General features: G+C 44.8%; 1 protein-coding gene across 1 annotated transcript; it reads left to right on the top strand.

Annotated features, from left to right (window-relative positions):
- Positions 1–3,073: 3,073 nt before the first annotated feature.
- Positions 3,074–6,368, top strand: LOC120109918 (kinase-interacting family protein-like). The gene is made up of 3 exons (XM_039123682.1): positions 3,074–3,204; positions 3,978–4,171; positions 5,142–6,368. Exons 2-3 carry the CDS (start codon positions 4,087–4,089, stop codon positions 6,107–6,109), a joined length of 1,053 nt encoding a protein of 350 aa, XP_038979610.1. The 5' UTR covers positions 3,074–3,204; positions 3,978–4,086; the 3' UTR covers positions 6,110–6,368.
- Positions 6,369–10,167: the final 3,799 nt, after the last annotated feature.

The raw sequence follows: 10,167 nt of genomic DNA, 5'->3' as shown, positions 1-10,167 counted from the left end.
GATGGTTGCCGAGTTGACTCCCGACGTTTCCGAGTCGACTCCAAAAGGTAACAGAAGAAAGACAGAACAATGTATTTCAGATCTTGCAACCGAGTCGACTCTAGAAGGTTACGAGTCGACTCCGAAGTTTGGCGAGTCGACTTCTAGTTAAGTACGAGTCGACTCTCAGAGGAAAGCAAGACTAGAAGGCAGTTCAAGCCAAAACACAGAGGATCAGTTTTTGGATTCTGAGAGCCGAGTCGACTCCGAGGCAGTTCAACTCAAAACACAGAGAAACAGTTTTCGGATCCTGAGAGCCGAGCCGACTCCAAGTACTCCCGAGTCGACTCCCAGGTCAGCCGAGTCGACCCCAACAAAATCCGAGTCGACTCCGAGGCAGTTCAACTCCAAACACAGAGGATCAGTTTTCGGGCTCTGAGAGCCGAATCGACTCCAAGATGATCCGAGTCGACTCGAGAAAGAAATACAGAAAAACAGATCTCTGGAACCCTGAGAACGAGTCGTCTCCGGAGGGCCGAGTCATCTCCAGACATTGGCGAGTCGACTCCAGGGTTGGCCGAGTCGACTCCAGAATGGGACAGCACTTTAATTCAAATCCTGAACAGTGGGCGAGTCGTCTCCAGTAAAGTGTGAGTCGACTCCAGCAACAGCCGAGTCGACTCCAGATCGAGCGAGTCGACTCCAACCCCAACGGATACACTGTCAGGAGTTGCAGAGTGTGCAGAACGGCCACAAAAAGGTGTCTAACGGCTAGTTTTCAAAGTGGACTGATTAAATAGCCAGAGTGAACAGTAGTAGACATTAAGAGAGCTATTCCATTCAAACAAAAAAGGATTTCCACCTACCAAAGGCTCTCAAGAGTAAATACAAGAGAAAGAAGGAAAAAGCGCATTGAACTCCATCCAACAAACGTTTCCTTCGCATTCAAGGCTCTCCTCTGACATCAGATCATTAGTGCATTCAAAGAGGAGACTCAGAGTTCGAGAAGCCCCTTCTTCCTCTTCCAAAATCTGTTTGAGGGCTTCTAACTCTACATTATTTACATTGTTCATATTTGCCTTTTAAGAAGCTTTTTCTGTACTCTTTACAAACTGTTTTCTTGTTACTTGATTCAATCAGGGGATTGAATCAAGGTTGTTGAGGTTTGTTGGTGAGCCGAAGTTAAAACCAACGGTGTAAGGGTTCGATTGTGATCCCGGAAAAACAATCGGGTGGTTCTAGTCGGTGAGCCTGTGAAAACCGACCGAGTTCGTTGTGATCTCATGAAAACAACAAGTTGGGTTGTGAACTTGTAAAACAACTGGCTGTAATCTTAGGAATTATAGTGAACTCCCAAGTGAAGCTTGGGGAGTAGACGTAGGAGCAAGGGTTAGCTCCGAACCACTATAAAACCTCTTGTGTTTGTAATTGATTCATTGTCTCTTCCATCCTCTCCACTCACTACAACTAGTAATCTAATTAATCAGCCTGCAATAATATTAATTAGTTATTCATTAAGTTTTAATTTGTAATTATTACTTAAAACCCAATTCACCCCCTCTCTTGGGTTGTCTTCTTGGGCAACACGAGTCACAGCGAAGCCCCTATGGCGGCCCCCTCTCGAGCTTCCTCCGGCGGCGGCCGCCTCCCGAGCCCCCTCCTGGGCCTCCTCCCATGGCTGCTGCGGCCCAGCTCCCTTCCGGCACTGCCGTCCTTGCGGGAGGAGAAGAAGGGGAGAGAAGAAGGAAGGAGAAGAAGAGAAGAAAAAAGAAAAGAAAGAGAGAAAAAAAAGAGAAGAAAAAAAAGAAGAAAAGGTAAGAAAAAAAAGAGAAGAAAAAAAAAAGAAAAGAAAAGAAAAAAAGAAAAAAAAATAAATAAATGCATAAATAAATATTTATATAAATGAACGAATAAATAAATAAATAAGATAATAAAATAAATATATTTCAATGAAATAAAATATTAAATAAATAACTAAATAAAAAAATAAAAAAATAAAAAAATAAAAAGAAAAATAATGAGTGAGTGGCAAATAATCTGATCTAAATAATAAATAAATATAATATAATATTTTACTCTAATAATTATAATATTTTATATCTTTATTATTGTATTATACTATAAATATTATATTATATTATATTATATTATATCATAATACATTAATATGTTATGTTAAATAATTTAATATTATGTTATATTATAGAAAATTAATGTGTGCTAATAATTATAATATTTTGTACCTTTATTATTATATTATATATAAATATAATATTATATTACATTATATCATAATATATTTATATATTATGTTAAATAATTTAATATTATATAAAATAATTATGCTATAGTATAAAATGTTATATTATTATATTATAATAATATTATATTACATTACAGTAATATTATACTATATCATATATTTATATATTAATACGTGTTATGTTTTATTATACTCTGTTGTATAATACTATGCTCTGCTCTGTTGTATAATACTATTTCAATGTTTTGTATGATAATTTTGTTATACAAAATTATTTTTTCAGTTTGTTTACCAAACCAACAGTATTTTAGAAATATAATTTTTAAATAATAAATAATTTTTTATAAAAACTCTACTTTTAAATTTTTTTCTTTCAGCCGCTTTATTTTCAAAAACCCTACTTCTAAACACGGCCAAACCAGTTCTTAGGTACACCAACTTCTCCAATTGCTCGGCGTATTGTTGAGAAAGGCCACCAAAATCCTCGTGGCCTTTTAGATGTTTTCAATAAAAAACTTTACTCCGACAATGATGGCCATCTCGTAAATACAAGGTAAGAGGACGGGCCTCAGACAACCTCCATCTCCTCACAGGTCCCTATCTTCCATCCGAGTCGCTGTTTTGCTATCACTTGCGAACAGCGAGGTACCTGTTGGGACCGCGGAAACCGTCCATTGACTTTGATTGCAAAAAACGTACGTCGTGGACGGTCGTGATGGAGTCAAGTATTTCCTCGCTGTTTGAAGAATAGTAGCGAACTCGTCCTCATCTCTGGGCCCTCGCAGCCATGTATATATAAATATTAACACTACACGGGTCAACAGCACCAACTCATTCCCACTAGTCTCTCTCCCTCTCTCTAAACGTTGCTACCCGGTGACGGATGAGCTTCTCGGCGACGCCTTACGACCGGCCGCCGGCGGCGTTCTGATCTCCGACGATAGCCGCTTTTCCTCAAACCGGTGAGGTTTCTCCATTTTCTTTTTGATTTCCCATTATTCTGTTTGTTTTTTTTTTGTTACTATCTTTCTGCTATTTGCCGTTTTAATTCCAAACTCATCCTTTACAATCCGCTAAGAACTACACAAGCTTTTTTTTTTTTTAACATGTTCATCCTTTAAATTATTTTTTTACCGTCTAGTTGATGACTGGTTCAGCTCGCCGGGAAGTTTCAGGGTTACTGTTGTGCCCTCCAATTTTTATTCACTTTTACTGTGGCCATTCTGACCTCTAACGCTCCAATAACCTCACCGACGGACCGTTGATGCAGTAATTTAGTAATTTTAAGAATTTACCTCGTGGTAAATCCCTTCACCAGTTATTCCCATTTTTTTATTTTATTTTATTTTATTTTATATTCTAATTTGAAATTATAGCTACGGTAGGAATTTGAAATAACATTCTTTATCTATTTCCCCAGTTTCCTTGCTCGGTACGGTAGCTTCTTTTTTTTTTTTTTTTTGTTCCCTATTTACGTCTCACTTTCGGTGTGCTTACCCCAAACCATTCTATTCGTCCTGTGACTACCATCGACCACCGGGTAAGAGTCATTTCCCATTAGCGCGTCCTTTTTTACCGTGCTGTACACGGCTAAACGCGGTATTTGAGGCTTCGGGATTCCCGCACGAGTTATCCCTTTCCTTCCCTGGTTTTTTACTATTTACCGGCCGGAAACTTTGGCCCATATCGCGTCACGTTCAATAAATGAGCCTGCTGCGTTTTTGGATCGTTGCAGGGGGGGTACAGTGACCGCTGCCGACTCCATCCCCTCTGATACGATCGATATACATCGATCTCCGCCCGAATCTTTTCCCTACGTGTCGGCTGTGGGCTCGCTTCCGGAGATGGCGACGACCGCAACGACAACGAGCTGTCACCAGCTGTGTCGGACCATCGCGTGCCCTCCTTGGCTTCAAGCGGCTCTTGCAGGTGAGCAACAGAGCTCCTTCTCCCCTCTCTCTCTCTCTTTCAGATTCCCTTTCAGATTTCTGGACGAAATCACCTAATTTACTCTCAAATGGGAATATAATAGCTTTGTCTGTATGTTGGTGAAGGAAATATGGTTGATTTTAATGCCATTTACTGAATTTTACTTGGAGAAAATAAGCCTCTTCACAGGTGAGTTGTAATAGGATTTTTCTGTTGTTTTTAATAGGAAATAGTTGTTCATCATGCCATTTAATGAGATGCAGTCATTGATGTAGCTCCGTGGTGCCTCTCTCTATTGCGGTCCCTTGCATTCATTGTTCCGTCTTGACTGGAAAGCCCGGTTTTGCTGGTGGGTCAATTCTCCATGGGACATGTTAAAGGGAAAGAGATAAAGCTGGGTTTTGTTTTATTGTTCTTTTGTTTAAAAGAGGTTTTTGTATCTTTTAAGCTTTTATATTTGAGATTTGAAATTTGAATCTTAACGAATGGTGGCCTGGGGCGGTTGAGTTCATGTCAACGTTTTAAGCCGTTATTAGCGCAAAGAAGGATGTGATGTCGTGCAAAAAAAAAAAAAAAAAAAAAAATCATAAAGAAGTAGGAGAGGGCGTGCGAGGTTTTTTTTGACTAAATTGCCCTTTAGTACCTTGGATTGCATTCATTATTTATTATTACATCCCACTCTCGCCTTTTATTGCGTTGATAAAATTATTACACCCCATCATAATGTTCCCCCTTGATTTCAGGACATTATTTTCCTTTATATTTTTGACCAAGATATAAATGTTCCTTCCTCTTATAAAGAAAAAAAAATCTTCTTTTTGGAAAGGATTAAAACTTAATTAATCAATTCCCTTAAATTTGCCCAATTAATTTACGAACCTTACCTACGAGCTATTATTGCCCCTGCTTAAATCTCGCTCTCTCTATATAAATTCTTAGGGGTATTTTGGCCATTTTACATGAATTTCAGACATCGAGCAGAGGGTGCAGGCACTCGCGGTGAGCTTACCCGATGAGGAGGAATCGCATTCGTTCGCGGAGCGGGCGGAGAACTACTACCAGAAACGGCCCCAACTCCTCGCCCTCCTCCAAGACCTCCACAACCGCTACCTCTACCTCGCCGACCGTTACTCCCAATCCCTCCTGAAACCCCTCCACCGGCGCAAGATCTCCTCCGTCCACTCCGACTTCGACTACGATGACGACCTCCGCGCCTCCGACCCCGACTCCGCCTCCTCCGACGCCGAGAGCTCCCTCTCGTTCCAACCCCTCCGGCCGGTGCCGGCGCCGGTGCTCACCGAAGATTCGCCCTCCGCCGAGGGGGCATTGGACGTGATCGTGGCGGAGCTGGTGGTGGCGGCGGTGGAGAGGGATCTGCTGGCGGCGGAGGCGGCGGAGGTGGAGCGGCGGTGGTCGGAGTCGGCGAGGAAGATCGAGCTGCAGGGGAGCTTGCTGGAGGTGCTGGAGTCGGAGAGGATGGTGCTGCTTGGGGAGAACGCGAGGCTGGGGTTCCGGGCGGCGGCGGCAGAGGAGGAGGGGCGGGCTGTGGCGGCGGAGCTGGGGTACATGCGGCGGAAGGCGGCGGAGCTGGCGCGCCTGGTGGTGAAGCTCCGGGAGGATCACCGAGTGTGCCTTCTCGGCCGGAAGATCGAGGCCCTCCAGGGTCAGATCTTCGGTTTGGAACGGCGGAGCCGGGAGTGCTTGGAGGCGATGGCGAAGAGAGAGAAGGAGAAGGGGGACGTTATGTTCGAGCTGGACCGGCTCAGGGAGGAGAACCGCCGGCTCAGGGAGGAGGCCGAGGCGGTCCGGGCGAAGCGGAGGAGGAGGAAGAAGAAGAAGGATGGGGGTTTCGGGAAGTGGTGGGACCGGGTGTGGAAGATCGAGTGGGCCCCGTGTGCGCCGCACGTGAAGGGTGGAAAGGGGTGCTTCTATCTGTAACGGGGATTCTAGCGGTAAATTGTATAGGTAAAAGTAACGTTACCATGGATTCATGGCTACAACTACTACTTATATATAGTACTGGTTGGCAGTGGAGTCGATATAGTCTATACTGTGCAGTTGCATCAGTACGGTTTAAGAGTCTTGGTTATATGGATGGTGCTTTTTGTTAATTATCAGTTTGGGAGGTATGGATTTTGGTTAATGTTATCCTTTGAGTTTTGCTATTCTGTTGTTGTACTATGATTACCAGCTTGTATATTTTTCTCTTGACGTATGATCACCTGGTTTTGCAAACTTAGATGCATGAAACATTAGAGGATTGGAAATGAGATAACCTGGTCTCGCGGCACGAAGGCATTTTGGTTTTATTAAAGGAAAATTCCATCGGCCTAGATTACTTTGGTCATCTAATGTTGGGCATTCAAATAGTAGGGATGTTTAACTATTCAGGAGATAGATAGATTTAGATATTAGTTCAGCCACTGAATGTTGCCTGAATAATCATATTTATAGGTTTAAGCAATGTTATTATTGGTTTCGTCATTTATTCGTATCCAAATGCGGATAAAGCATGCCTTGGTGTCTCCTTTACTCAGTAAAATAGACTTGAAAAATCAAGAACATGGCATATATGTACACGACTTCGTAATCTCTTTAGCTGTCTTAAACTTTTAATCTCGTTACACAGAACATATGTTCAATACCATGTGTCCTAAATAAAACTGATAGATAGATGTATCCTCTCTCCTGAGACGTTGTATTACATGTACGAATTCTTGTTTTTGATCAAAAAAATAAAAAATAGAGGATAATCAGGATCGAATTTTGGAGAATTAGGACATTTTTTTTTTTTTAATTTTTTGTGAAATCAGAATGACAATGGAGCTTCTTCCAACTATGATTAGAACAGAATTCCCTCATTCCTATTTCCATTTCAATGTTCAACTATTTTTTCAACCAAACATGCCATAAATATTGAGCACATCTGATTGAATTGATCAACGGTTTGATTCAAAAATCAAGAACATTAAGAGAGAATTACTTTGAACCCAAGTCTGGAGATGCCCTGATGGTAGTATTCAAAGTTTAAAGACCCAGGTGCCGCCCAAGCTTGAGGCAGCAATGGGCTGGAACTCGCCACCACCTGCATTTCTACTCATGTAGGCAACCCATAAGTTGTCACAACTAGCCTTTGTCGGCGGGAGGAGCATCACCAACAATGTTATGATCATCCAAGAGATGATTTAGGATTTGCACCGCGCTCTGAGGCGACATTGCTTTATGGCGGTTATGCTCGACATGGAACGAGTATATGATAGAGTTAGGTAGTGTTTTCTCAGGCGGGACGCTCGGGCCCTTAAAAGGGTCCTGGAGGTGTACTGCGAGACATCTAGTCAGAGGGTGAACTTCCACAAATTGGCAACCTACTTCAGTCTAAGTATGGAGTTGCGGGTTTAGCAGGAGATCTGAGTGTTCAGCAGGAGCTGCGGGTTCAGCAGGAGGGGCCTTTGTCCTATCCATCACCGGGTGAAGACTATGGGTGTCCGAGTGTCTCTATATGGTGTAGCATGTGCAGGAGCAGCTGGAGGACTGGAGAGCGGCCTCACTCTCCATGATGGGCAGAGTGACCCTGGTTAGGTCAGTCTTGTGGTTGATGCCGGTTTACCTCATGTCTCATACCGTTATCCCGAAGACGGTACTAGTGAGGCTCGAGTGGCTTCTCTGAGGATTCCTCTGGGGTCTCCCGGGGTGGGAGGGCGGAGGGTAAATCTCGTGGCTTGGGAGTCAGTCTGCTAGCCGACCCGTACCAGTGGATTGGGGGTTTAGTCTCTCTTGACGCGGAGGGAGGCTCTAATTGCCCGACATGTGGCCCGATTCATCCTAGAGTCCCAGTGTTTTTGGAGTCAAGAAATGGCAGCTCGGTACGGTCCTGCTCGGATGAGTGAGATATCGGTGAGGAGACGGAGGTGCTCCCCTATGTGGTGGGAGATCAACAGGTATGTGCCTCTTGTGGTGTCTACTTGCATGTGGTTAATCAACAACGGGCAGAGCATGGATGTGGGGAAAGACCCTTGGGTTGATTCGCTCCCGATGAGGTGCTAGCCGACCATGGTCAATGTCGATATCCCAAGAGGTCTGCAGGTATGTGACCTCCTTTAGCCCGAAGGGGCAGGATGGGACACTACCCACTTAGCCCAGATGTTTGGAGACTAGCTTGCTGAGAGGTTGCAGTCAGTGCCAGTTTCAGGGTGTGACGGTCCTGATGTGAGGGTGTGGAGCTCGACTTGCAGATCTAAGGTCAGGGTAGACGACCTCTATGGCCTCTTACAGAGTGTGAGTCGCCCGGAGGTTAAGTGTGCTTGGGTCTGGAGATTTGGCGTGCATCCGAGGGTGGCCTTATTTCTCTGGAAGATCGTTTAGGGCCGGCTCCCAACGAGACTTGTCCTGAGTGATAGGGGCCTAGATATCCATCCCCAGTGCCCCTTGTGCTAGGTGGTTGAGTTCGTGGACTATGCATTGTTCCATTGCTAGCGTGCGAGAAGGATTTGGGAGCTGGCCATAATCCCATCCGGGGTTTAGCGTGACTCGACATCTTTTTTACGGGTGACCAGACTGTGGGCGATCACCTTCTCCGTTCTAGGTAGGAGGCCACTATGGTGACCTGTGTAGCGTATTAGATCTGGCTATCTAGGAATGCTTGGAAATTTTGAGAGAGTTGCCCCCCCACCCCCGAGGTTTGTTGTGGAGAGAGCCCGATGGGAGGCAAGATAGATGTACCTTTGACAGCTTGGGACACCTGAGGCTCCCTCTTTGCTCATGGAGCATCTTGCACGGTGTCCTTCACCTGGGAGCCTCCACCCCCGAGCTTCCTCAAGATAAACTTCGATGGACGTGTACTGGATGGAGAGAGTATGGAAAGGGCTAGCTTCATCATTAGAGGTCCGGACTCGAGGGTGATAGCAGCTGGAGGTTGCCAAATCTTCGACATTTCGGTTCTCGGGACGGAATACGAGCAACCTGGACTAGCGTGTGCTATGCGTGGCATGAGGTGCGAGCCCATGCTGTCGTGTTCAGGACGATTCAGCCATAGTTATTAGTTGGATTCAGTAGGGTGTGGGGGGTGGGCGTGTACCACCCACTACTCAGGGACATCCAGGCTATGATCAGTGGTGGGATGGGCTTGCAAGCAAAGTGCATGTATTGTGAGGCCAATAAAGTAACAGATTGGGTAGCCTTATATGTGGCTAACTACTCTGGGGAGACCCTATGGCTAGGAGAGGGGGGATTACCCGGTGTACTCCCGAACTTGTTATCTTTTGACTTTTTTTAGTGAATTTGCACCCGATATGTATGATACATCCACTTCAGCAAAAAAAATAAAAAAAAACCACAACTAGCCTGGGCTGTCTCATCATTTGGATCGAAGGGACCGGCAATGTTCACTGCTGATCAATTATTGAGGGTGTGGGGCCCAAGCAACAAAATTAGGCTTGTGAGAATTGGAAACCTTTTCATTGAGGCTTTCCCATATAACTAGGGGCGGCAAAATATGATCCGACCCGCCAACCTGACCCGTGTTCGACCCGCCGTAAACAAGTTAGGGTTTGGCTTAAACAGGTTCGGGTCGTAAACAGGTTGACCCGTTTAACTTGTTTATTAGTTGGGTCGGATATAGATTTTAAATTCTTGACCCGTTTAACCTGTTTAATTGTTGGGTTGATAGATAAGGGCCAGCCCAACTCCCTGCCTCGGCCCGCTTTCACCGCCTCGGCCCAACTCCCTACTTCGGCCCGCATTCACCGCGAGGTCCACCGTCTGCTTTCAGCCTTTCACCGCGAGGTTGATTGGATCGTAAAGGCATCGCTAAGGCGTTACTTCTCCTTCGGTTTAGCCGTTTAGGGTTTGTGTCTTCTCCACGACGACGACCTCCACCTATCGCCTATCCATGCGTTCTTTCCCCTTCTCCGCTAGTAGTATAGTCATGCTATCTCTGATTTCCTTCCGCCATCTATCTCTATTTCTTGATCTTGGGGATCTTGGATCTCAAAGCGGCG

The sequence above is a fragment of the Phoenix dactylifera genome, chromosome 2, assembly GCF_009389715.1.
Source record: "Phoenix dactylifera cultivar Barhee BC4 chromosome 2, palm_55x_up_171113_PBpolish2nd_filt_p, whole genome shotgun sequence".
NCBI classification, from domain to species: domain Eukaryota; kingdom Viridiplantae; phylum Streptophyta; class Magnoliopsida; order Arecales; family Arecaceae; genus Phoenix; species Phoenix dactylifera.
This window is presented reverse-complemented; position numbering and strand designations above follow the sequence as displayed.